Here is a 27935-nt window from a genome sequence, read left to right on the forward strand (position 1 = left end):
CCCTTGCTCTTTTTCTCTTTTGGACCTCTTTGATGATAGAGAAAAAAATAATGTATCTGATGGAATTATCTGATGATATCATTGATAGTAATTTGGGAGTTTTGACTTTATCCTCTAAGCCAGTGATCTCTCAACTTTGGATCACAGTAAAAATTTTTAAGCATGTACCTTCTTAATATAGTTTCATTAATTTATAAATTACATACTTATACAACTATGCTAAAATTTATTATTATAAATACATGTAAAAAATAGAATGGGATGAGATAAAGCCTATACAAATAATATTCATAAATTTAAAAAATATTTACTAATGACAAAGTATATTCAGTAAAATTACAGTATTTTGTAAAAAAAATCTTGATTTTTAACACTTTGTGAAATAGTGTTTGAAAGACTGGCTCTGAGTTTAATGGCTTCCCTAGATTAAAAAGATACCTGACAGGGGCGCCTGGGTGGCTCAGTCAGTTGAGCATCTGACTTTGGCTGGGGTCATGATCTCCAGGACGGGCTCCAGACGGGCTCTGGGCTGCAGATGGTCTCCGGGCTCTGGGTTTTGTGCTCCGTGGGGAGCCTGTTTCTCCTTCTCCCGCTGCCCCTCCCCCTGCTTGTGGGTGCTCTTGCTCTCAAATAAATAAAATCCTAAAAAAGATACCTGACAAAGATACCTAGATACAAATCTGGTTTTAAGCCATCATGCTTATCTTTATTCATTTAATAGTTACTGAAAACCTACTGTGTGCCAGGTTTATTCCAGACTCTGAAGACTAGAACTCCTCATGGAACTTCCATTCTATTGGCAAGAGTCAGAGAATAACCTAATAAACAAGTAAATGTAACTAGGTCAGATATTAAATGCCATGGAGAATAGTAAAACAGTAAGAAAAAAAAGGAGTAGAATATATCAGTTATCACCACTGTGGTGTTGTATAACAACACAAACCTTAGTGGCATATAATAAACATTTTTATGTGCTATTGGTTGTCAGCTAAACAGTTTTGCCGATCTTGACTGGGTTCATTCGAAGTGTTTCTGGGGGTTGGCTCGCTGTCAGCACGTCCAGCCTGGCTGTGGCCGGGACGACTAGAATTGCCTGTCCCTTCTCTGCGTGTTTCTCATTCCCCAGTAGGCTACCGGATGTGGCAGGTGGCTGTTGCAGAGGTGCAGGTGAGGGGAAAAATACACAAGACCTATCTAGTCTTGGAACTGGCACATTGTCACTTCCATCATTTTCTGTTGACCAAGGCGAGTTACAATGCCATCTCCACTTCAAGGGGTGGGGAAATAGATTTCATCCTTTAAGTCAAAAGAACTGCAGAGTCACATGTGATTTTAATGCAGGGAAGGATGAAAAATAGGCTTTTAATATGATCAATTTATCATATGACAGGTATAGGCGATATTATTACAAAAGGTGGTTAAGACATTGAACCAAAACTTGAAATGCAGTTATCTGCGAGGAGAGCATTCCAGACAGAGCATTAACTGCCCATGGACCTGAGTTAAGAGTGTTGAAGGAGGGTGCCTGGGTGGCTCAGTTGGTTGGGCGACTGCCTTCGGCTCAGGTCATGATCCTGGAGTCCCTGGATCGAGTCCTGCATTGGGCTCCCTGCTCAGCGGGGAGTCTGCTTCTCCCTCTGACCCTCTTCACTCTTGTGCTCCTATCTCTCATTCTCTCTCTTTCAAATAAATAAATAAAATCTTTAAAAAAAAAGTGTTGAAGGAAGCCATTGTGCTTGGGCAGAATAGGTGATGAAGAGAGTACTCTATTTGTGGTAGGGTAGGGAGTTAGTCCAACTGTCTAGGTTCTTGTAGGTCATTGTAAGAATGGCTTTTACTCTCAGTAAGATGAGAACCTTTGGGGTTTTACTCTTAGGTATGATGTTAACTTTAACAGGACCACCTTGGTTATGTGGAGAATAAAATGTAGAAGGTTAAGGACTGAACGAGAGACCACTTAAAGCTGTTCTAGTAGTTGAAGCAGGAGGGCCTGAAGATAATGACAGTGAATATGAGGAAAAGGGATGAATTTGGAAGGCATTTCCTAGGTAGCATTCACAAGACTTGGTCATATTAGAAAGTGAGGAAGAACTCAGCTAAGTTGGACACTGAGTGATAGTGGTGAGATAGAGAATACAGGAGGAAAGGTGAATTTGAAGAGTTGGGTACTACTGAGTTCAAGTGAAGATGTATTGAGTTTGAGGTGAATATAGATACCAGGTCAGTGTCATGGTTTCCCCTACAGATCTCTAATTTTTTTGTGTATGGGTAGTTATTGAACTCATGGAAGAAGATGAGGTTTCTGAGGTAATATATACTGAGAATAATACAGAACATGAGAGACACTTAAGTGTCTTCTTGAGGTTGATAAACTCTCAGTGCTTGCTAGAGATTTAGGAACAGAACCTGGGGGGTAGTGTAGAGGCCAAATGGGTTGAGGATTTTCAAAAAGAATTTGAATTTAAACGTGGATTGGTGATTAGGAGTCATGGGTGACCTTGTCAAAAGAGGGTGTGACAAGTTTGCATTAAATTTTTTTTTTGAGAAATAGATGATATTAAGGGAGTTTTAGGCAGTTGTTAATAGGTAAGAATAGATTTTATTTTGCTTTTTAAAGCAGTGGGAGAATTACCATGTTTGTGAAATCCTGTCATACATATGAGTTGTCCTAAAAGGTAAACCTGCCATAGTCATTTTAGGGAAAAGAGAAACGGGAAGGGAGTGATGACAGGTCTATTGATGTAGTTTATTACTCTCTCTTCTCTAAACCCTGGGTCCCTTCTCCCATTTCTCCCCTCTGCTGCCACTGTTGTCCTGCTGTTTACATTGCATTCTGCCACTAAAGCAAGATGGTCATCCATTGCAACCAGAGCTGACTTTAAAGCCCATAGATTATGAAATCAAGGAAGTGATTTTAAAACCCTACAGGTGTTGAGGTGGTGTCAGTTTGTGCTTAATGAACTCTCATATTTCTCCCTACAACCTGATGAGCAAGATATTATGGCCATTTTATGGTTGAGGATGTGGATACCAAAGTTGTCCTTCAGCATGGTAAGGGCATTGGGAGCAGTAGAGCTCAAATAGTAGGTAATGCCACGCACAACTTTTCCCTTTTAAGGTGCATCAGTCAGTGGTAATCATTAGATGGTAGCATATGATATCGCAGAAAACTGTTGATGAAGTAAATATCCGAGTTCGACAGAGTAAAGGTGTAACATATTTACCCTTTCTCCTTTTTTGCTCCCATGGCACTTTGCATCTATTTGCTCCCATGGCACTTTGCATCTATCTCTTATTATTATTCTCCATATCATATTGCAATTGTATATTTATTTTCTGTTTCTGTTACTAGCTTGTAAGGACTTCAGTGAGCAGAGATCCAGATTCAGAGATTCTGAGATCCAGTGGCCTGGATCTGTTTTGTCTTTATACTTCTGGTACCTAGTCAATGGCTACATGATAGGTGCTTAGTGAGTCTTGTTAAATAAATCGTTATAATGTACTTACAAAATGTGTTTATCAGATAACACAAATAATGATGTGTATATATTAAATGCTATATATCTTGTTTATATAATGAACTCTGCAAGAAATGTCACCAGGTCCATTATATTGGATCCTCAGACTAATCCAAGTCCTATTTTTGCAGATGAGGAATCTGAACTTGCCCAAGGTCACATGGGTAGTAAGTGGCAGAATTATTCCAACTATAAAACTTATGCTATTAACTATTATATTTTATTGGCTCTTTCACTGCACTTGTTGGCACCAGCAGCATGATCATCCATTCCTAATTTGAGAGAGAGAGAGTGACTGGCAGAACCTTTAAAATAAGTGGTTGCCACCCAACCCTGCTCAGACCATCATCTCAAACTTCTGAGCTCCAGAACCGTGAGAAAATACATTCCTACTGTTTAAGTCACTCAGTTTGTGGTACTTTGTTAAGAGATGCCCCAGGAAACTAACACAGTCCACATATGATTTTCATAGGCCCTGGGTACTTTGGCCTGTAAAAAAATATTCAAAATTACTTTGTGACTATATTGGTAGAAATAAAACCCAAGCTGGATCATATTAAAAAAATAAATAAAATAAGTGGTTGCCTGACACCTTAGAATTTAACATATCTGCTGGCTGTCAGCTATCTGTCAGAATCCTTTACCTTAAATACGCTTGAGTATAGATTGAACATGTTAGTGTCCCGTAGCTTTTAACATGGAATTTTTTTTACATGCTACATGTTAACCATTTTTAATCACAGGTGGGAGTGGGAGGTGGCTTCCTCTCTGCAAACTTACCAATCAAAGCCATTTCTGTTCATATATACTCTACTAGTTAGTATATATTTTGATAAATAATATTTAATGGTATAATGAGGATAATGATAATGTTTTTAAAGTCTCTTTTATCAGTGTAACAGCTTCATTGAACCAAAACTCCATTGAAAGTGAGTTTAGCACTAATTTAGTATGTAAAAGTAAGGCTAATAGGCTCCTTTTCATCTACTGAAGTTATAAAAACATGTTAAATGGTCACCTCTGTATTTCTTAATCACATCAGAATTGGGATGAATTGTAGAATTATCCTAAATTTGCTTCATTTCAAAGAGAATGAGTTATTCTGAGTTTTTTGGCAAATTCAACCCATTTAAGTTCTATTCCCTTTCCTATATATATATAATATATATAGTATATATATATTATATATACATATATGATCTTTTTCCTCAGGGAATTTTCAGTAGAGATGGGGAAATAATGATGTACACGAATAACTAATGCAAAACTGAGCACAATACTATGGGACACAGTGCCATAAGGATTCTTTTTCTTTTTTGGTAACTTTTTAAAATTGTGGTAAAATGTACATCAGGTTTACCCATTTTAACCATTTTTAAAAGTGTATAGGTCAGGGCGCCTGGGTGGCTCAGTTGGTTAAGCGACTGCATTCGGCTCAGGTCATGATCCTGGAGTCCTGGGATCGAGTCCTGCATCAGGCTCCCTGCTCAGCAGGGAGTCTGCTTCTCCCTCTGACCCTCCCCCCTCTCATGTGCTCTCTCTCCCTCATTCTCCCTCTCAAATAAATAAATAAAATCTTTAAAGAAGAAAAAGTGTATAGGTCAGTGGCATTCATTAAGTATATTTACATTTTTGTGCAATGAGGATTCCTAAAAGGGAAAAATTACATACTGTTAGGTCATAGAATGCTTTATAAGAAAGGAGTTTTTTTTTTTTTTTAAGATTTTATTTACTTGAGAGAGAGAGCATGAAAGGGGGGGAGAAGGAGAAGCAGCCTCCCCACAAACAGGGAGCCAGATGTGGGGCTCGATCCCAGGACCCTGAGATCATGACCTGAGCTGAAGGCAGACGATCAACCGTCAGAGCCACCCAGGCAACCGCAAGAAAGGAGTTTTAAAGTGAATCCAGAAGGGGTGGACCTGGGTGGCTCAGTCGGTTAAAGCATCCAACTCTTGATTTCAGCTCAGGTCGTGATCTTGGGGTCGTGGGATTGAGCCCCACGTTGGGCTCCAGGTTTTGCGAGGAGTTAGCTTAGGACTCTCTCCCTCTCCCCTGCACCGCTCCCCCCTCCCAACGCACATGCTCACGTACTCTCTCTCTCTCTCTCTCTAGGGTAAATAAATTTTTAAAAACAATAAATGTTATTTGATTACAGGGGATCCACTCTAAAATAATTTAACCCCAGAGATTGTCAGTGTACCCACACTACACATTAAATATTAAGGCTTACACAAGCAGTGTTGTATGTCTCAAAGGAATCAAACTGACAGTGTAGTATTGAGTCACACTGATGTCCTCATCCTATTAGAAATTAGCTGGGTACCTAAGAATTGTCACTTCACAAAGTGATGGAGAAGAATACCACGTTGCCTAAAACTTCTTTCTGTAATATAAAAAGTAGCTGAGGGGCGCCTGGGTGGCTCAGTCGTTAATCATCTGCCTTTGGCTCGGGTCATGTTCCCACGGTCCTGGGATCGAGCCCCGTATCAGACTCCCTGCTCATTGGGAAGCCTGCTTCTCCCTCTCCCATTCCCCTTGCTTGTGTTGCCTCTCTCGCTGCCTCTCTGTCAAATAAATAAAATCTTAAAAAAAAAAAAAAAGATTCTCTCTCTCCCTCTTCCTTTGCCCCTCCCTGCAAAATAAAATAAGTTCAAAAAAGATATAATATCTACCATATTTGGGTAAATTTTTTTTAATGTAATAAATAGTTGCTTAGAGGAAGTCAGTCAGTATGCCAATGTAAGGAGATAGGTGGAACATCATTTAGGGGTAAAGCCAGTTCTGAATTAGAATACTTTTTCTCCAGACTTACATTTAAAGCACAAATATAATAAAGATCAGATTTAACCTCATAAAAATAAAAATATCTATAATACAAAAGGTAATGCAAAGTTAAGCAATAGATTAAGAGAAAATGTTTTCAACGCATATATCAGGTGATGGGTTATTATCTAAAACATGAGTAGCTTCTATATATCAAGAAAAAGAACACTCCAGTAGAAGAACGAGCATATGCTATGAATGGTAATTAACAGAAGAAAAATGCAAATAATTAATGAACATGAAGAAAAGTATGTAAATTAATCAGCATTAAATTTGGGGGGAGTTCACCAGATTCCACCAAATTTTGTAAAATTCAAAAATTGATAATTGTAGCAATTCAAAAATTGATAAAACAAATGTTGGAAAAGATAAAGAAAAACTGGCATTTTTGATTTGTTGATAGTAATATAAACTGCTGAAACCTTTTTCAGAAGGCAGTTTGGCCACTTTTCATAGAATTGATGTATGTACTCTGACCCAGCATGTCAGTATTGTAAAGAAAAGATTCTTTTCTTTACAGTATTTGCTATGTACATAAAACAGTATGTCCAAGTATTTCATTGCAGCAATTTTTGTGAAACAAAATAAAATATCTATTAATAAAGAGATTTAACATGGTTGGCTACTTCTAAGGAGAAGAATATAGAGAAGGGGGAGTTATTTTTTTCATTTTATAATTGTGTGCATAAGAGATTTAACATAGCAAGCCTGAAACTGCTATCCTTAGAAAGGCCTGCTTGCAAGATTAGCCCTTGGAGAGCCTCTGGGAACTTACTGCTTTGGGAGGGTTCCCATCATTCCATGATAAGAGTGGCTCACCATGCCTTTACTGTATGTATATGGTTTATGCTGAATGCTTACTTTGCTTCTGGGAATCTGGAATTTTGGCTCATGGTAGGCCGTGACCAGCCCCCATTGAGAACACTGGGCATTAAATCTCTAATGAGCCTCCCTGGTAGACAGCATGTCACAAGTGTTGTCACAGCTTGGTTACTGGAGGAATTAAATGGGTCCTAGGTGACTCCATTAGGAGAGGACTCTTGAAAGCTTATCCCTAGTTTCTTCTGGACTTTGCCTTATGCATCTTTTCCTTTGCTGCTTTGGCTTTGTGTCCTTTAGTTGTAATAAATTATAGCTGTGAATGACTATATATAGTCCTTTGTGTCTTCCTCGTGAATCACTGAACCTGAGGGTAGTCTTGGAAATACATGACACAACATGTCAGTATGGTTTGAATGTTTTAGCATATTCATGTATTGCTTGTATAAATTCTAAAATATTAATGTATTGTTTAAGTTTTAAGTATATATGCATATACATAAGGTACATACATATATGCCTCACCTCTAAGGATATATTGATGGTTTTTTTTAATATCTGTGTATTATGTGACCCATTTATTTTGTAAATCTTTCCCCTGGTGATAGAAAATTGTAAGCTTTCCTTGGTGACATTGTAGGTAATATAATAAAGGACTGAACAAAAGCGGTTTAAGTATATACTCTCCAGTTATACATACTGTATTATCTGAATTTACTGAACTAAATGTGTTATAACTATGACAGTAGGGTGCCAGTTTCATTGACTATGTGATCTCAGTGTGCTTAGCAGTTACCATTATGTCTAAAAGACTTGCCATGCTTTATTTGATATATAATACATGGAAGACAATGGGCACTGTTGGGGAATAAAGAGAAATATAAAAGATTGTCACTGACAGACAAGGAATTATAATCTTGGTTGGCAGCAGCTGTGGTAATGATGGGCTAAACCATGTAAACAGATGATGGATATAAAAGGCAGAAATGATAAATACAACCAGGATGTACTTTTGGAATATATGCTACATGAAGTCGGGATTTTGTCCTGTTTCCCACTGTATCTGTAGCACCTAAAAGAAAACCTGGCACACAGGCTAGGTTAGGAGAAAATGATGTGAGATCAGTCATCCTCATGAAGGTGATAATTGAATCTCACTCTTTTCCTTTTATGGTAAGTGTCTGAATCCAGTATGTCAGCAAACTGAAAAAGCAGATGTTTTTTGAAAATTGTAACTGTTAATTCATGAGTAGAGCAGAACTATCTGATTTTATATGAATGTTGTGTGACCTGGTAATCTGAGATAATTTAATGATGTTACCCACAACTAGCTTCTCCCTTTCCTATGACTGGATAGACATTTAATTTTTAAGCAAATAACTACAAAGTGTTGCTTTTCATTTAAAAAAATCTTTTAATTGTGGTAAAATGCAAATATAAAGCTTAGCTTAACCATTCGTAAGTGTACAGTTAACTAATTTAAGTACATTCACTTTGTTGGGCAACCAGTGTCTACAGCTATTTCCATCTTGCAAAACTAAAGCTCTATACTCACTAAACAAGGCCCATTCCGCTCCTCTCCCTGTCCCTGGCAACCACCATTCTACTTTTTGGCTACTCTAGGTACCTCACTTACGTGGAATCATGCAATATTTATCTTTTTATACCTGGCTTATTTCAACTAGGATAGTGTTCTCGAGGTTCATCCATGTTGTAGCACGTGCCAAAATTTCCTTCCCTTTTAAGGCTGAATAACAGTCTAGTGTATATGTGTACCACACTTTATCCATTTGTCCATCAGTGGACACTTGGGTTGCTTTCACCTCTTGGCTACTGTGAAAAATGTTGCTACAAACGTAAGTGTACACATATCTGTTCAAGACTCTACTTTCCATTCTTTTGGGTACATACCCAGAAGTGGAATTTGTGGATCATCTGGTAATTCAAGTTAAAATTTTTTGAGGAATTGCCATACTGGTTCCCATAATGGCTGTACCATTTTACACTCCCACCAATAGTGCACAAGGATTCCAGTTCCTCCACATTCTCACCAACATTTGTTATTTTATTTTTTTTGTAGTAGCCATTGTAATGGATGTGAGAAATGTCATTGTGTTTTGATTTGCATTTCCCTCCTCACTAGTGATGTTGAGCATCTAACCCTATGTGTGTTGGCTCTTTGTTTATTTTCTTTGGAGAAGTATCTACTCAAGTCCTTTGCCTACTTTGTAATTGTGGTGTTTGGTTTTTGTTGTGGTTATTGTTCAGTAGTGGGAGCCCTTAATATCAAGGTATTTCTGTATATCTATCTTTAGCACAGAGAAGCCTCAGTCAGCTTATAAAAGTTTGCCAATCATAATAAAACAAAACTTATGACTCGTTTTCAAATGCTCTCATCACACAGGATAGTTCTGTGGCGTCATATTTCCAGTTTAATTAATATTTCTTAAAATCAGCTGAAGTTTTAGTCATTTATCATTTTTCTTCACAAGACTGCCTTACAGATTGACATACCTTCTGTTTATCTCAGTAAAGTTTCTTCTGGTGAATAGATTAGTATATTCTCTTCAGTGACTTTAACCACAGTTTGAAAAGCTATCAAAATATTGGCATCTTTTGGGGCGCCTGAGTGGCTCAGTTGTTAAGCGTCTGCCTTCAGCTCAGGTCATGGTCCCAGGGTCCTGGGATCGAGCCCCCGCATCGGGCTCCCTGCTCCGCGGGAAGCCTGCTTCTCCCTCTCCCACTCTCCCTGCTTGTGTTCCCTCTCTCACTGTGTCTCTCTCTGTCAAATAAATAAAATTTAAAAAAAAAAAATACTGGCATCTTTTATTTAAAATTTTGGCTTGTTTTGTAACTTCTTAAGAAGTTAAGAAACCCATTCTAGATAATTTTAAGTTATTTTTAGTTATGTATTTCCTCTATATCATTAGTTTGTATGTTTTTAAGATTTATTTATTTGAGAGAGAGCCAGAGCGTGCACATGAGACAGCGTGCATGTTTGGGGGAGGGCAGAGGGAGTGGGAGAGAGAGAATCTCAAGCCGACTTCCCTCTGAGCATGGAGCCCAACATGGGCTTGATCCCAAGACCCATGAGATCATTTTTATTTAAGGTATTGCATTAAATTATTTTTGTTTGATTTTACATGTTGGAAGAAAGAGGAGCACTGTTTATCATTATTACAAAGAGGTATTTGAAGACCAAATAATGCCTTAATTAACTTGGGGTACATATATTCATTATCTGGCCTTTCAGGACTAAGTCTAAAATAATGCCAGAATGAAATATTTTGCAGGGAATCTGAATGTTTAGTATCAAAAATAACCTCCAATTTGTTTCCCCAGAGAAATTCACAAAAGCTTTAAGAACACACATTTGCTTAATTACCCAGATTTGAGTTTAATTCTTTGATTTTAGTCTTCTTTCCTATCTTGGGTTAGACTTATAGAAGTGATAGCATTTAGACTTTAACCCTAATTTTAGATAGCTTATCAATTATTCCCTCTCCCCCTCAGCATTTTCTATTTACTGTCTTCCTATCTTAAATATCTAGTCTTCCAGGTAGTCTGGCTTCATTAGTGTGGTTTGGACATCAAGTTATGATAAAACCTGCATTTTTTATCTTTCTTACTTATGGTACTTACCTAACCTTTCCTGAAAAAGTTACTTGCTAAGTTCACTGGCCAAAGTTTCTAGTAGACCTGATTGTTGGTTTGTAATTTCTTTGTGTTACTCCTATTTCAACCAGATTCTGCATCCTTGTTATGTTTGACCCTATCAAATTAATGTTCTAATGAGAAGGTCTGCAGTGAAGAACAGAGACTTAGTAATACTCATTTTGAGGAGGATGGATATTCCTTATTACTGGATGGGACTGGATGCCTTGGTTAGCGTGCTCTGATGCTGTCAATAATTACTATTAACAATATTACCTAACCTCCTTTTAAGGATTTTTTTATAACAGCTTTGTTGAGGTAAATTCACATGTATTGAAATTAATCCATATATACCATAAAATTCACCTCTTTTAAAATATACATTTTGGTGGTTTTTATTGTAGTCACAAAGCTGGACATCTGTCATCACTATCTAGTTTTGGAACATTTCATCACCAAGAGAAACCCCAAACCCATTACCAGTAACACCTTATTTCTCCCTTTCCCCAATACCATGGTAACTACTAATCTACTTTCTGCCTCTATTGATTTTCCTAGTCTGGACATTTCATATAAATGGAATCATATAATGCTTTTTGTGTATTTTACATAGTACAGTGTTTTTAAGATTCATCTATTAAGTATGTTATCAGTACTTCATTCCTTTTTATTGCTGAACAATAGCCTACTGTATGACTATACCATATTTTGTTTATTCATCAGTTGATGGATATTTGGGCTGTTTCCACTTTTTGGCATTTATGAATAATGCTGCTATGAACATTTGTGTACAAGTTTTTATGCGGACATACATTTTTAATTTTCTTGGGTATATACCTAGGAGTGCAGTTGCTGGGTTGTAACTCTGTATTTAACCTATTCAGGACTTGCCCAACTGTGTTTCTATTAGGAATTTAAAACCTAATTCTATAGACAAAAGTTTGGCAACCTAGCATGACTTTATCTCTACTTGGTCTCTCCTTTTTGGAAAAGTGGTAATGATTGTATTCAAGAAGATCCTTTATTACACTTAATTTTTTATATCTTAAAACAAATACCTTTTATTAAACAAAGAGTGTTTTTATGCATTGATAGGAAAAATTGGCTTGGCAGATCTGTTTTAATAGTAATGCCTTATGTATTACTAGACTTGGGGAGTTGAAATGGAAAGGTGCAAAAATATGGCTTGCAAACTTATTCTGGTTTGCCAGGTAATTTTCAAGCCTTTGGATGTATATAATAATTAGGACTTCTGTGGTCTCTGTATAGATTGGTAATGGAAGGATTAGAGAGAACATCAATGACAGTTTATTTTCTACCATTTTAGATTTTGGCTTATGATTTATTTTGTCTTGCAATGTACAGTTAAAAATTGCTTTCTGAGTTTTTTAAAGAGGAACTGGAGCTGGTAGTGAGCAATGTGGTCTCAAGTGTCCCACTCCTAGTATGGCACCAAAGAGGATTAAAATGCTCTTTAAGAACAAAATTTGGCAGTAATTGAGTATACAGATAAAGGTAATTTGGTGTCTGCCAATTCAGCTAATCTGAGGCAGCTAATTAAAATTTTTCCTAAATTCCTCATCTATTAATAAATCCTAAATGCTTATCTCAATTTTTCCATACTTAAAGACATGCTCTACGGTAGGTGCAACGTAGGGTGCTGTACATGCATGGTTTAATAAATGCATTTCTTCTGTCTTTACTCCTTGACATAATTAGTGTAATTTATTTATCACATTAAAAAATAATTATTACATAAATAGCATTTATTTATAGTATTTATTTTGTTACGCCCACCAGGTTTGTTCTTTTCCTTCATTCAAAGGGCTTCTTAAATCTTTTCATTTTTAATTGAAAAGACATTGTAATTAAAGGAAAAAAACTTAAGTTACCTATGTCCTGTATTAAAACAGCTTTCTGTCTTTATTGGCAGTGGGACTAGAAAGTAACGGGCCAGGTTTGGGAGTTGTTTACTGGGGTACACTCACCAGAACTTGAAATGGATGAGGTGTTAGAGGAAGCAAGTGGGGTAAGGGGGAAAAGGCCAAAACTACTAGGAGGTCTGAAGCCTGAATGGGTAAGGAGGGCAGAGGTGCTGTGGAAAGAAAAAGAGACATAGAATCATTTGAAAAATCAGGTAGGTTTCTTTTTATCTAGTTAGGTTTAAATTGCTGTTGGGGATGTTAGGTAAGCTGTTTGAATATGGACTGAACTGAAAAGTCAGGACTAGAAATAGAGATTTTGGAATCTTCATAAATGTACTTGGTTAAAGTCACAATAGGGAGGGGATAAACTTGCTAAAAGATGAAATCTGAGGAGAGAACAGTTCCAGAGAAAACACAACATTTAGGGGTTGGGGAGCAGGGGAGGCGGAAAGGACTAATTACTAGCAGGGTAAGAGGAGAATCAAGGGACTGTTGTTTCATGGAATCTAAGAAAGGAATTTAAAAAGGGGAGGATCATCTGTATTAAATATAGGAATTGAGACTTTGAGATTTTGATGCTGTTTGGAGATTACTGGTGACTTCATAAAAGTAGTTTCAGTAGAAGTAGTAAAGAGAAGATTGAAATTTTTAAGGGGTTCGGGAGTTAATGACACCAGTAAGTGCAGGTTTCTCTTTAAAACTGGTCTGTTGACCACAACTTTGTGGCAGTCTGGCTGAGCAAAAAATAATTTATTTCCATATAGTGGTAAATACATATTGAACTCTTAAACTGCTGAGCTGACTCTTCCTGTGCTATATTTGTTTTTGCAAAGATGAATAGGAATTCTGCAACCATGGTATTAATTTGGGGGTCTTCTTTAATTTTTTAGTTGGACAGTTGATGTTATTGTGGCTAAATGTGTTAAAGCTGGAACTCTGTATTCTCAATTTTACTGTATGTTTATACTCTGTTATGGAATAATGAGACTGGTGATAGATTGCTTTGGAATACTTTGAGAGTCTGGGCTTGGTAGAATATTACCCTGTGTAAACAAAAGGGTGACAGGGACTGTAATGACAGTGTTTTCTTAAATCAGGACACATCACCAGATCATGGGTGGCATGGTCAGGAGCCATAGGTTTACCCAAATTTTGGAACTTCTATTTTTGTTTTTTTAATTCATTTGACAGAGAGAGACACAGCAAGAGAGGGAACACAAGCAGGGGGAGTGGGAGAGGGAGAAGCAGGCTTCCCACTGAGCAGGGAGCCCGATGCGGGGCTCGATCCCAGGACCCTGGGACCATGACCTGAGCCGAAGGCAGACGCTTAATGACTGAGCCACCCAGGCGCCCCTAAAGATTTTTTTTATTTTATTTTTTTTTATTTTTTATTCATTTGACAGAGAGAGACACCCAAATTTTGGAATTTCTGAGCAATTTGCTGTGGAGGCAGTGGGACAAAATATTCGAATTTGAATTAACCTGCAAAACGTGGAACCAGTGATTTCATGAGTTAAATGGCTAGAGGAGCATTAGATAAAGGATGATGAAGAAGGAATGAACGAAAAGGTGAGAACCTGTGTGTAGAAACAAAATAATCAAACCTAGGAACACTTTTTTTTTTTTTGCCATTTGTTGTATTAAATATCTTCATTTCAAAAAAATTAATACATATAACAAAAAATTTTAGTGTCCTCTTAATTCAAATGGAATTCTGCTTTATTTCTATAAGAATGTAACTTGCAGGTAGACAGAGGATAAACTTGCATTACATCTTCTTAACTTACTTTGATCTTGAGAAAGCACTGTATTTTCTTTTCCGACCCAAGAACAGGAACCTTTCCTTTAAGGAAAGTATAGCTTATTGTGTAGGCTGTGCAAAAAACAACAACAGTAACAAAAAAAACGATTATAGGCTTGTTGTGAATTTTTTATAACCTTTTCCTTTTAGTTTTTATGCTTTGCTGTATTTATTATTTTTAAATATAAAGTCTGTAGTACAGAGTTTTATTCTAAAACAAGTTCTCAAGGGGCGCCTAGGTGGCTCAGTCCCTTAAGCATCTGACTCTTGATTTCCACTCAGGTCATGATCGCATGGAGGGGGCAGATCAAGCCCTGTGTCGCCTTCTGTGGACAGCACGGAGTCTGCTTAAGTTTCTCTCCCTCTTCCCCGCTGCACTCATGCGCTCTCACGCACGCACTCTCTCTCTCAAAAAAATAAATAAATCTTTAAAAAACAAAAACAAAGACAAGTTCTCAAAATTAAGGTCTATTGCTACCCCTTCAAGGAGAATTTTCAAAGCTCCTACGTTGAAGAGATCTCCTTTACTAGTAGTTGATGGAACTAGGAATTGAACCCCAGCTCCTCTGACTCAAAGCTGTCCCATTGTGAAGTACTAATAAAGTGTAAGAGGGCAGAGAAATTTGTTTCCTAAAGTATACTAGTCAATTCTAATTTGTATTCATTTTCTCTGAACATTACCACCAGAGAAGGCCTAAAGAGTGTATTTACTCACTACTGTTTGTCCTGGATTATGCTGGTAGTAGCTGGTATTAATAGAAAGAAGACATGGTCTGCATTTTCAGGGAATTCATGTTCTCATGGTGTATATGCATATATAAGTTAAGATTGGGATATGTCCTAGATGAGAGGTAAATATATATAAAGGGTGTGTGGGTAGAGATGAGGAAGCACTTTGGGAGGAAGTGGAAGATGGGGTTTGGTGCCAGGACTAGTCTCAGGAAATGTTTTAGTGAGAGGATTTCTGTAGTGAGCTAGAAGAAAGTGAGGAGTTTGTTTGGTGTATACTATTAGGAAAATAAGCATTAAAATCAACATGAATAAAGAAATCTTTTTGTTACCCAAAGACCCATATGATTGGCCCCTACTTCAAAATATGTCTTTTTACTATCAGTCCTGACTTAGCTTCAAATAAGAAGGCACAGCTTGCTCTCTGAAGAATGGCAGACAAATTAGTCTGTTATATAGCAGTAGGTAAAGCGTGAGGAAAGATAGGAAGATGCATTTTGAAAGGCGGAGTTGCATGTTTTGCAGTTAAAGGTAGACATTGCAGTTGTATAGTTTAAAGACCCTTTGGTTGTTTTGGTTGCTTATAATGCGTATTAGGGATATGCATATTTTTATATAAATAGGTTTGTAAAGATTTAAGAAAAGCTGGTTAGAGATAGTATACTTTCGGTGGAAATTATACTATGATTTTACTACTTGTTGCTGTTTGTATTTGGGGTTTTAAAAAAATTATTTTGTTTTAACGATCATGTAACTTGTATGGTAGTATTAGTAATACAATTGAGTGGCTTTTGTGACACGACAGTTACATATTTCAGGTATAAAACCAGATAAATCTATTCATTTAATAGTTATTACTAAGTGCCACCTGTGTGCCAACCCCCCTCCCTTTTAAAATTCAGATGGATTCGGGCGCCAAGTTGGCTCAGTTGGTTAACTGTCTGACTCTTGATTTCAGCTCAGGTCATGATCTCAGAATTCTTGGGGTTGTGAGATCGAGCCCTGCACTTAGTGGACAGTCTGCTTGAGATTCTCTCTCCCTCTCCTCTCACCCCCCCCCCCGCCCACACACACATGTGGTCGTTCTCACTTGCTCTCTCTCAAAAAAATTAAAAAATAGGGATGCCTGGGTGGCTCAGTTGGTTAAGTGTCCACCTTCGGCTCAGGCCATGATCCCAGGGTCCTGGGGTCGAGTCCCATCTCGAGCTCCCTGCTCAGTGGAGAGCCTGCCTCTCCCTTTGACTGCTGCTCCCTGCTTGTGCTTTCTCTCTCTCTGACAAATAGATAAATACAATCTTTTTAAAAAATTGAAAAAATAAAATTCAGATGGATTCTGTAGTAATTGCCTCAGGAATTTTTCAGAGCAGTGGCAAAAGCATTACTGTTTTATGGGTTAGGTATTCTTATATTTTGGTACAGTATAACCTTTAAGCTTAAAGTATAATTTCATTTTTATTTCACTTTAAAGTACAGTTTTTAGATTGGTATATTCTTGTGTGCATATTTACTGAAAGTACTATCTTATGAAACTCATACTGTTTTTTAAATATGTTGACATTGAGGAATTTTGGAGCAGTAGTGTGTGGCCTGGTAACAGCATAAGAAGTCTTGAGCTTCAATATTTATTTATGTTCCATCTTATTCCAAAAAGAATTTGAGTTAGCTAAATTTCCATTTTAGCTCTATTACTTTTTGTGTCCATTGTTTTCTTAGTTGTTCTGATTTAAAATCCAGCCAGTTAAGCTTATCTCAACGTATTCTGAATTCTGAGTGTTCAGTGATATGAAGAGAATTAGATATGTTTTAGAAGTGGAGCTGACACAACTTGCTGATGCATTGGATGTTGTAGGGGAGGTAAAGGAAGGAATCCAGGATGATTTCTAGATTTTAGACTTGAGCAACTGTTGAATGGTAGTGCTATTTGGACATGTTTGTGATGCCCATGAGACACCCAGTGGACAGTCCAGTAGACAGCTATTTGGAGAGATTCAACAAACATCACACAACGCATTATTATTAGCTTAGAGCCTTAGATAAACAATGAAACTGTTCTACCTTGTTAAAGAACTCAAATCTTGACACTTAAATGGATACCTTAAATGAGGATAGTTACATTGCACGCGACTTAGAAGCTTTTGAGAATCAGTTTATTGATTTAAGATTAAGGGAATAAAACTTTTGTGTTTTGGGCGCCTGGGTGGCTCAGTTGTTAAGCGTCTGCCTTCGGCTCGGGTCATGGTCCCGGGGTCCTGGGATCGAGCCCCACACTGAGCCTCGCGTTGGGCTCCCTGCTCAGCGGGGAGCCTGCTTCTCGCTCTCCCTCTGCTTGCCATTCCCCTGCTTGTTCACTCTCTCTCTGTCAAATAAACAAATAAAATCTTAAAAAAAAAGAAATAAAAAATAATTTGGAACTTTAAAAAAGTGAATATTAAGCTTCGTTTTTGTTTGCATCAAAAATTGTAATGTATTAGAGACATCTGTATGACTTGTCTGAGAAAGCTCAATAAGTAAATGAATTCACGCATTTTTACTGTGATTTGCATTGGATCTTGGTCTATAAAGTCCAAGAAGGTAGTCTAGTCTGTGCCTTCAGTTTTATAGTTTAGTGGATGAGACCAGCAAGATTGAAATCTCACAAATGGAAATAGAGCAATGTATTATTGACTCTTTGGTGCTGGGGGCTGAGGAGCCGTTAAGGGAAGGGTCAAGAAAGCTTTCACAAAGGAAATAACACTTTGGGGCGCCTGGGTGGTTCATTCGTTAAGCGTCTACCTTTAGCTCAGGTCATGATCCCAGGGTCCTGGGATCTAGTCCCACATTGGGCTCCCTCCTCAGGGAGAAGCCTGCTTTTCCCTCTCCCACTCCCGCTGCTTGTGTTTCTGCTCTCACTATCTCTGTTTCTGTCAAATAAATAAATAAAATCTTAAAAAAAACACACACACACAAAACAAAGGAAATAACACTTTACCCAGAGTCCTACTGTTAACTCACCAGCAGGGGTAAAAATTGTCAAACTGTGATGTTGAGGGGCCGGAGGGTTCCTTGTGGTGGTGGTGTGGCTGAAGCATCAAATTCTTAAGTAAGAGAATGTTACAAAAAGAAGCTAGGAAATTGGACAGACAGCATTCAAAATGTTATAATTAACAAGGAATTGGTAGTTTAACTTGGGGGTGATGGACCCACGAGAGGATTTTTAAGGGAGGGACTAAAAATGATCAGATTTACCTTTTAGGACAGTAACTCTGAGATAAATTATTTAAAATAATTTGTGACTTTTTCAAGATATTTAAAGGTAGACAGTTGCAAATCTTTCTTAAAGTTTTTGTTTTGTTTGTTTGCATAGTTAAAAAAAATCCATATATGATACAGGGTATGGTATCTATAAGCTTATGTAAATATATCATTTAGCTACAATTTGCCCAGTTAGGATAGTAAATGATTCAGAGTACTTTCTTGATTAGGATTATATTAAATAATTATATTAAACTTAATAATTATTTTTTTTAAGATTTTATTTATTTATTTGAAGAGAGAGACAAAGACAAAGCCAGAGAGGGAATATAAGCGGGGGGAGTGGGAGCCCACACTGGGCTCCCCGCCAAGCAGGGAGCCCAGTGTGGGCTCGATCCTAGGACCCTGAGATCATGACCGAAGCTGAAGGCAGACGTTTAACGACTGAGCCACCCAGGTGCCCCAATAAATGAATTATTTTATTGGTGTTTTAGTTCAATGCTATTTTCACACACTCTGTCACATGCAGTATATTTATGAATAAGATTCCTTAGTATTTTACAATGTTTCTCAATTAATTTCACCTAGAGACAATGGAATTGGTGGCCAGGAAGTTAAAATGAAATTACATGTGTAGATACTGCCATTTCATATAGTTAAATGAGCTTTGGTGCTACCTCTACTTCAAGCACTATTTGGACATAAATTTCAATGTATTAAAAGAATAAAATCTTTTGCTTAGGCCAGCATTCAAATCTTACTCTAAGGTTAATGTATTTAACATACAAGCATTTAATATGTTCTGGGGTACAGAACATTACAAATAATAATCTGATCCTAATCTTGTACTCACAGAGCTTACAGTTTAGCCGGGGAAATAAGATATATACTCTTTATGTATTTATCATAAAGAGAAGTAAATGGTGTTTTAAGAGTGCATATAAAATCTAAAAAGAATTCAGAAGGGAAAGATTGTTTTTGCATGAGAGGGATAAGAAACTTTGAAGGACCTAGGACTTAAAACATGGGTAAGATTTGGAGGCTTGTTTACTGAGTGTGGGTATTACCCTCATATTACAGAAGATGAGACAGGTTAAATATATTCATTGTCATACAGCTAGAAAGTGGCAGATCCAGAATTTTAATTCAAGCAACTAACTGTAAAGCTGACCCTGTTTTATTTTGTTAGGAAATATGACCTTACTTGGTATTTTTTTAAAACATGTAGGTAGAATTTTTTGATGTCAGTTTTTTTTTTATGTACTAAGTTTTCATGTTTAATGGACCACCTTTGTTTTATTTATACTACACCAGAGATGAGTATTGCCAATGGGTATGAAACTTTAAGTACACTACTTATGTAGACTTATTTTAATAGAACATTGGAAGCTTGAAGTAGAAAGTGTACCATGCTGTGCTGGGCTTTAAGAAAACTGGATATATAAAAATTCAAACTCAAATGAGATGTTTATTTGTACACAAAAGTGTTCTTATGTTTTATTATATGAAAAATGCAGTCATTTCACATAAGAACTTTATTTTGCCCATTTCTCAGTAACATAATTTGTCATGTAAAAAAAGAAATGATTGGAGTGATTGCAGGTATTCCAGAACTGCATTAACATTTTATAATTAAATTCATCCCCTCTTCCCTTTTCTTTGTAGTTACATACATTTTTTTCAGTGATTGTTACCTAATTCCTTTTCCCCCTGTGTTTCTCCAAGTGTTTAGATTGATAACCTTCTGTAATTCAGTCACATACAGTATTTTGTAATGCATTTAAGATACTATAAATAACTGAAAATTAAAATCTTTGAGCAAAAAAATACCGAGATTCTAATTAAATATGTAAGATGTACATGTGTATAACTGGGAGGGTCTTTGTTAACATGGATTAAGAAAATCATGAGCAATCTTTTCTATTCCCTTTAATTTTTTTAGCATTTAATTTTCTAAAATCTTTTTTTTTAAGTTTTTATTTATTTAACTAATCTCTACAACCAACGTGGGGCTCAGACTCATGACCCTGAGATCAAGAGCTGCATTCCTCCAACTAAGACAGCCAGGTGCCCCTTTAGCATTTAATTTTTTGAATAGGCAATACATTTAGATAATCTCTAATAAGTATGAAATAATACATAGTAATGTTTCTTTCCCATCCATTTCCTATAGCTATTCATTTCTCTTCTCCACCAATAACAACAACCTTGTTCAGTTTCTCTCCCAGAGATATTTTATGCACATGTACAAGAAAATGCAAATATATTTTTATTCTTAACACCATCGGTAGTGTATTACATACACTGTTGTGTTCCCTGCTTTTTACACTTAATATGTATTTTGAGGCATTTCCATATCCTGGTATAAAGAGCTTCCTTATTTGTTTTCAATTATATCATATTTAATTGTATGAATGAAACAAATTTAGCCAGTCCTCTATTAATAGACTTTTATTTGCAGTTCTTTGCTGTTTTAAACAATGCTGCAATAAATAACTTTGTGCATAATATGTCATTTCACATGTGCCGTTTAGAGGACAAATTTTTAGAAGTACACTTGCTGGGTTAAGGGGTTATGTGTATTTGTAATTGCCAAATTACCCTCCTTAGGGCTTGTGTCAGTGTTCTCTTCTACCAGCATTGTATTGAAGTTTCGGTTTTCTCACATCCTCACCAACATCCTATTTACTTTTAAATACAATTTTTTCTCCTAACCTACTTTTGAGAACCTTATTACCATAGAAAATAGCATCATAAATGTGGGTAATTTAATTTTGGCATTGTGACAAGGCAGAACAAGATTCTAATAAGTCTTTTCATCTTACTGAAAAAAGTGTGTATTCCTGTTTTAGGTTTCTAATACTGTCATTATAAAGTTTAGTAGTTTTTCAAAGAAAACAAAAGATTCACTATTCTATGTTAAATTGTCTACTTATAAGATTATTTCAAATGCTGTTTGTTGAAGCATATCATAACAAGAATATGTTAAGAATCTTAAATAAGTTCTGTGATTTAAAAAAAAATGTTTTGTTGCTTAAACCTCAGCATCACAAGTAGCAAAAGTAAAATGGTGAAAAAGTTAAATGTTACCAGACTTTTTGTTCATTTCATTTGTATTCAATAATTTGTTGAATAGTAAAACCAGAATGCCTTCAATATGTCTTTAAGCTTGGAAGAAAGTAGGCTTCTTTGAAATTAAATTTCAGCAATGTAGTTGACTAGTGAATTTAAACAATTCACAATGCTGACTTTCAGTGCTTCTGAAAGCAGGAAGTGTATTACTGACACGCAGAAATATTCCAGCCCAAAGAACATCCCTACTGCCATATGTGGTAAGAATTTGTCACTAACTCACAAACCACTTCTGTAATGCAGTGAATAAGCAGAATTGGTCTTTGTTGGACATTTCCAATTCAATATGAAAGAACTTTGTTTTGCAGTGTCTTATAAGTAATTATTAGCTTATGCCTTGGAAGGAGCCTGGCACATCATGGGTGCCCAAGGTTTATTGAGAGAAGGAATAAAGAAACTTGTACATAATCTTTTAGGCATGATTTACTTGGTTTTAGGGACCCATAGTTAAACACAAAATGTTGAATAAGTTAAGGACTGAGTTAAATATTCTGACTCAACTTATTAATGATTTCTTTAAATAAAATTGCTTACTTTTATTTTTAGTGTCCCCTTTCAATGCTATTTGGAAAATTAATCTTATGTTTGCACTTATGGTTAAAAAAATTTATCCTTGGGGTTAATTATTAAGGGATAGGGAGATACTGTGAGCTTAGAAAACCAGGAAAATGAGCTGTAAGGAATTGGGGTTCGCAAAATTCAATACAGAGCTATTTATAAATCATTAAAATTTTGAAAATATTGTTTTTATAAACTTGAATTTTTTTGTTTATATTTTAAGCGATTAAGAAGATTGTCTACCAAATATAGAACAGAAAAGATTTATCCCACAGCCACTGGAGAAAAAGAAGAAAATGTTAAAAAGAACAGATATAAGGACATACTGCCATGTAAGTTTGAAATGCCCTCATAGAACGATTAGAAAATGTTAATTAGCGGCTTGTAGCCTAAACTAGTTTTATTCTTCCTAATGCATTTGATTGTAAAGGAGTTAGTAGTTAACTTCCCTTTACAGTACTCTATAAGATAATTTGTAATTGTGCTTCTTGTTTTTCCTTCTGAAAGTACTTTTTGTTTTTTACTTTTTTCTTTAAGCATCACAATTACTCTGATACTTACTTTTAAATCAAAAAAATCCAAGTAAGAATGTCTGTTGTGCACTCCCTGTTCAAAGAAGGTATTTTGTTAAAATAAAATAAAATAGATAATTCAGTAAATATAATGGAATAAATTTTATAAAATGCTAAAAATACTAGCTCTTATCTATTCACAATGATTAGAACCTTAATTGATTAATTATGCATGAAAACATGAACCATAAGGTGATTCATGCCTGCATATCTGCTTTCTCAGTAGGCTCAGTATGTGTCTCTGAAGAGTATACCTTAGACTGACAGCATTATATTATAATAATATATTCTTAAAAAGCATGGTTTTGGCAAAATACCTTTAACTCTAAAAGCATGTATACTTAAGTGTGTTCCTATTTTATTTATTTATTTATTTATTTATTTATTTATTTATTTAAGATTTTATTTATTTATTTGACAGAGAGACAGCGAGAGCAGGAACACAAGCAGGGAGAGTGGGAGAGGGAGAAGCAGGCTTCCCACAGAGCAGGGAGCCCGATGCGGGGCTCGATCCCAGGACCCTGGGATCACGACCTGAGCCGAAGGCAGACGCTTAACTGAGCCACCCAGGCGCCCCAGTGTGTTCCTATTTTATACAAAATCTTTACATCGTACATGCTATCTCTTAAAGCTGCTAATAGTCTTTTTCTTTGGGCGCCTGGGTGGCTCAGTTGGTTAAGCGACTGCCTTCGGCTCAGGTCATGATCCTGGAGTCCCTGGATCGTGTTCCGCATCGGGCTCCCTGCTCGGCGGGGAGTCTGCTTCTCTTTCTGACCCTAACCCCTCTCATGTGATCTCTCTCATTCTCTCATTCTCAAATAAATAAATAAAATCTTTTTAAAAAAAATAGTCTTTTTCTTTTCCTTCAACTGTCTTGAAATAGCTACATTCCATGGCACCATTCCCTCAACTCTCATTTGTTGTTTTCCCCAGCCTTAAGTTGAGATATAATTGACAAATCTCATTAATTTTTAAAGGTTGTTCTCTCTAAAATGTCTTTGATAAAGTTTTCAGTGACTTTATCTGTGCCAGATTTAGTAGTCTTTTTTCAGTGCTTAATCCTATCTGTTAACTATTTTGATGCCATTGACCTAGTCTTATTTCTGAAATTTTCTTCTTCCATGAAATCCTTCTTTCAGATTGCCTTGTCCCTCTCTTTTGCACTGTCTTCTTTGCATAAATTTAATCCTTCAGCTTTTTCTTGTTGTTCAACTGTATTCTCAGCTGTGGGATCAGTGGGTGTCCAGTATTAGCAGAATTACTAAGTGTCAAGTGTACATAGTATAATGGTGAAGAGTTTTGGCTCTGGAAGTTCAAATCCTAGCTCTACCACCTGCTATTTATATGACTTTAAACTCATCCTTTCTGTGCCTTTTTTCCTCATCTATAAAATGGAGATTAAAATAATAATATTCTTTATGATTATTTTGAACATTAGATAGGTTAGTGCATGTTAAAAAGTTTAGAATTATACCTAGCACATCATAACTAAACATTCAGCTTTTGGAAAATACACTCCACTTTCTTACCAATCCCCCTTAGAATGGTGGATGGTGTGGGTTTCTGGACAGTTTTTATTAAGCAAGATAATCTCAACATACTCTTAATGTACTCTGGAATTAATGCATATACTTTTAAAGATAATTTCTCTAATTTCTTTTTCTATCATCTGGGGAAATGAATCTTAAACAGCTCCAGCTTTCTATTTTCATATGTTGTGTTTTATTCATTCATTTTACAAAAAGCTTTGAGCAAATACTGTATGCTGGAGATGCAGCAGCAAACAAACTGTCAAAAATCCCTGCCTTTATGGAGTTTATATTCTAGTGAAGGGGGAATAGACAGTAAATACAAATAACATATATGGTCTCTCAGATGGTGGTTAGTGGCATTGAGGATAATACAGTGGGCATGAGGCACATAGAGACAGCTGAGACTAGAAGGGGGGGGTAAGCTTTACAATTTTAAATAGAGATAGAGGGAGACATTAAGTGGTGTGCTATAAAATTGGCCCTCTAATAAATAAAAACCTTAATTTGTGTTGTCAATTTCTGTAGTAAATGGATTATTTGCCATAATCAATACAACAAAACTTTGTGGTAGGTACTAGTATATGCCACTTTGCAGATGGGAAACTGAGACAGAAATTAAATAGCTTGTCACACAGCTAATAGAATCGATGAAAATTTAAACTCAGGTGATTTTTGTCCAGAGCACTAGTTCTCAACCTGGTGATTTTGCCCCTATAAGAGACAGTTAGCAGTGTCTGGAGACATTTTGGTTGTCACAACTGGGATATGGAATGGCAGGCTGCTACTGGCATCTAGTGGGTGGAGGCTAAGGATGCTACTGCATCCTATAATACAGAGGCTACAGCCTCCCCACAAACAAAGAATTAACACAAGGCCAAAATGTCAGTGCTCAGGTTGAGAAGCCTTGCCCTAGATCCTGAGCTCTTAATCATTGTGCTATAGTCAGACTGGCAGTGTCTTTTTTCCTTTTAAGTTATTTAAGGTTTGATAAGTCAGTTTCCAATGAATTTCTGGTCATTTTAATTTGGAAAATTATATCAAAAGCAGCTGGACTTAGAGATGTGTATTTACTTACTGTCATAAAAATAAGTTGTCAGTTTCCTTTGCATGTTTAGCATGTCCAGTGCTTCCAGACACAGTTTTTTTAAACAGCTTTATTGAGGTATACTTTACATATCAGGTATAATTTAAATATACAATTCAATAATTTTTAGTAAATTTATATAGAGTTGTGCAACCATTGATACAATACAGTTTTAGTAAATTTATATAGAGTTGTGCAACCATTGATACAATACAGTTTTAGAGCATTTCTATCAACCCTCAAATGATCGTTTATGCCAGTTTGCAGTCCTTAGCCCCAGGCAACCACTAATGCTTTCTGTCTCTAGATTTTCCTATTCTGGAAATTTCATGTAAATGTAAGTATACAATATGTAGTCTTTTATGTCTGGATTTTTTCATGAAGCATGTTTTTGAGGTTCATCCATGTTGTAGCATCTATCAGTAGTTCATTCCTTTTTATTGTTCAGTAATATTGCATTGTATGGTTATATCACATTTTGTTTATCCATTCACCAGTTGATGAACATTATGAATAATGCTACTATGAACATTTCCATACAAATCTTTATGTGGACATATGGCTCTCTTTCTCTTGGGTAGATAACCCAGGAATGGAATCTCTGGTTCTATGGTAGCTTATGTTTAACTTTTTAAGAAACCGATAAACTGTTAAAGTAGCTTTGTACCATTTTACTTTCCCACCACCAATATATGGGGGCTCCAGTTTCTCCACATTCCTTTTTACTGTCAGTCTTTTTGAGTATAGTTATTCTAATGGGTGTTTAGAGGTATCTCTTTGTGGTTCTAATGTGCATTTCCCTAATGACTAATGATGTTGAGCATCTTTTCATGTTCTTTTAGCCACTTGTATATCTTCTTTGGTGAAAAGTCTTCTTCAAATTCTTTGTACTTCCATTAGATTTTTTTTTTTTTTAATTCTATTGAGTTGTGGGGTGCCTGGGTGGCTCAGTCGGTTAAGCGTCTAGCCCTGCATTGGGCTCCCTGCTTGGCAGGGAGCCTGCTTCTCCTTCTCCTCCCTGCTTGTGTTCTCTGTCTCTGTCTCTGTCTCTCAAATAAATAAAATCTTTTAAAAAAATAATAATTCTGTTGAGTTGTTAAAGTTCTTTAGCTGTCCTAGATACAAGTCCTTCTTTACATAGATGGTTTGCAAATTTTTTCCTCCCAGTTTATGGCTTGTATTTTTATTTTCTTAAGGTGTCTTTTAAAGTGTGCAAACTTTTAATTTTGATGGAGTCCAGTTTATCAGTTTTATGGATCATGCTTTTGATATTCTGTCCATGAACTCTGCCTAATTCAAGATCACAAAGATTTTCTGTTTTCTTATTTTTCTTCTGGAAGAATTGTAGCTTTAGCTTTTATATTTAGGTCTATAATCCATTTTCAGTTAAATGTCTGAAATAATCGTGTATGTAGGATTGTTCTAATACCATTTGTTGAAAAGACTGTCCTTTCTCCACTGAATTGCCTTGGTTACCCCTGTTGGAAATCACTGGACCATAAATGTAAGGTTTTTTTTTTCCTGGACCCTTAATTCTACTACACTGTTGTATTCTTAAGCCACTATCATACTGTCTTCATTATGATAGCTTTGTAGTAAGTTTTAAAAGCAAGAAGTGTTAAGGCCTCCAACTGTGTTCTTATTTTTTAAAATTTATTTGGTTCTTTTGGTTCCTTTGCATTTACATATAAATTATAGGATCAATTTGTCAATATCTGCAAAAAAACCTTAATGGATTTTGTAAGCATTGCATTGAATCTATGGATCAGTTTGGGGAGAATTGCCATCTTAGACCATATTGATTCTTCCAGTCTATGAACATGAATTGTCTCTCTTCATTTATTTAGATCTTTAATTTCTCTCAGTAGTGTTACTTGGTTTTTAGTGTACAAGTCTTGTATTTATTTTTTTTTAATTATCTGAATGAAAAATTTTTTTTAAGATTTTATTTATTGTGAGAGAGAGCAAGCATGCACAGCTGGGAGAGAGGCAGAGGGAGAAGGAGAAGCAGGCTCCCTGCTGAGCAGGGAGTCTGATGCAGAGCTTGATCCCAGGACCCTGAGATCATGACCTGAGTCGAAGGCAGACGCTTAACTGATTGAGCCACCCAGGCGCCCCTGAATGAAATTATTGTATTCTCAAATTCTTTATTACTAGCACATAGAAATACAATTTATATTTTTGTATTGATTTTTTTTAATCTAGTGACCTTCCTGAACTCATTTATTCGTTTAGTAGTTTTTTATGGATCCTTCAGGATTTTTTACATACTGAGTCATTTTATCTGCAAAAAAATGACAGTTTTACTACTTCCTTTCTGATCTGAATGCCTCTTTTGCCTTGTTCTACTAGTTAGAACCACTAATACAATGTTGAAGTGGCAAGAGCAGACATTTTTGCTTTTGATCCATTAAAAGTAGTTTCATCATCGTTCAAAGATTATATGGGTTTTTCTAGAGTTATCTTGGAGATTTGATTCATTTTATACTAGAATACTGAGGCCAGTTCCAGAATTAAGAAATATCTAGACGCTCTTGTATCAAGAATGATCTGTCCT

At 36.1% G+C, this 27935-nt stretch overlaps 1 protein-coding gene across 4 annotated transcripts in view; it reads left to right on the forward strand.

The window, feature by feature from the left end:
- Positions 1-27935, forward strand: part of PTPN12 (protein tyrosine phosphatase non-receptor type 12) — an 87764-nt gene that overhangs the window by 16102 nt on the left and 43727 nt on the right. For 2 of the 4 annotated variants that reach the window (XM_025872777.2, XM_025872778.2), the window contains exon 2: positions 22414-22522. The exons of 1 other annotated variant lie outside the window; for it this stretch is intronic. In XM_025872777.2, coding sequence (XP_025728562.1) covers positions 22414-22522 — 109 coding nt within the window. Of the gene's footprint in view, positions 1-14142; positions 14309-22413; positions 22523-27935 lie in introns of all 4 variants that reach the window. One more of the 4 variants, XM_025872774.2, reaches the window with a different exon arrangement.

This window comes from Callorhinus ursinus, unplaced genomic scaffold (assembly GCF_003265705.2).
Source record: "Callorhinus ursinus isolate GAN/ISIS: 27379988/994484 unplaced genomic scaffold, GSC_fseal_2.0 scaffold12, whole genome shotgun sequence".
NCBI classification, from domain to species: Eukaryota; Metazoa; Chordata; class Mammalia; order Carnivora; family Otariidae; genus Callorhinus; species Callorhinus ursinus.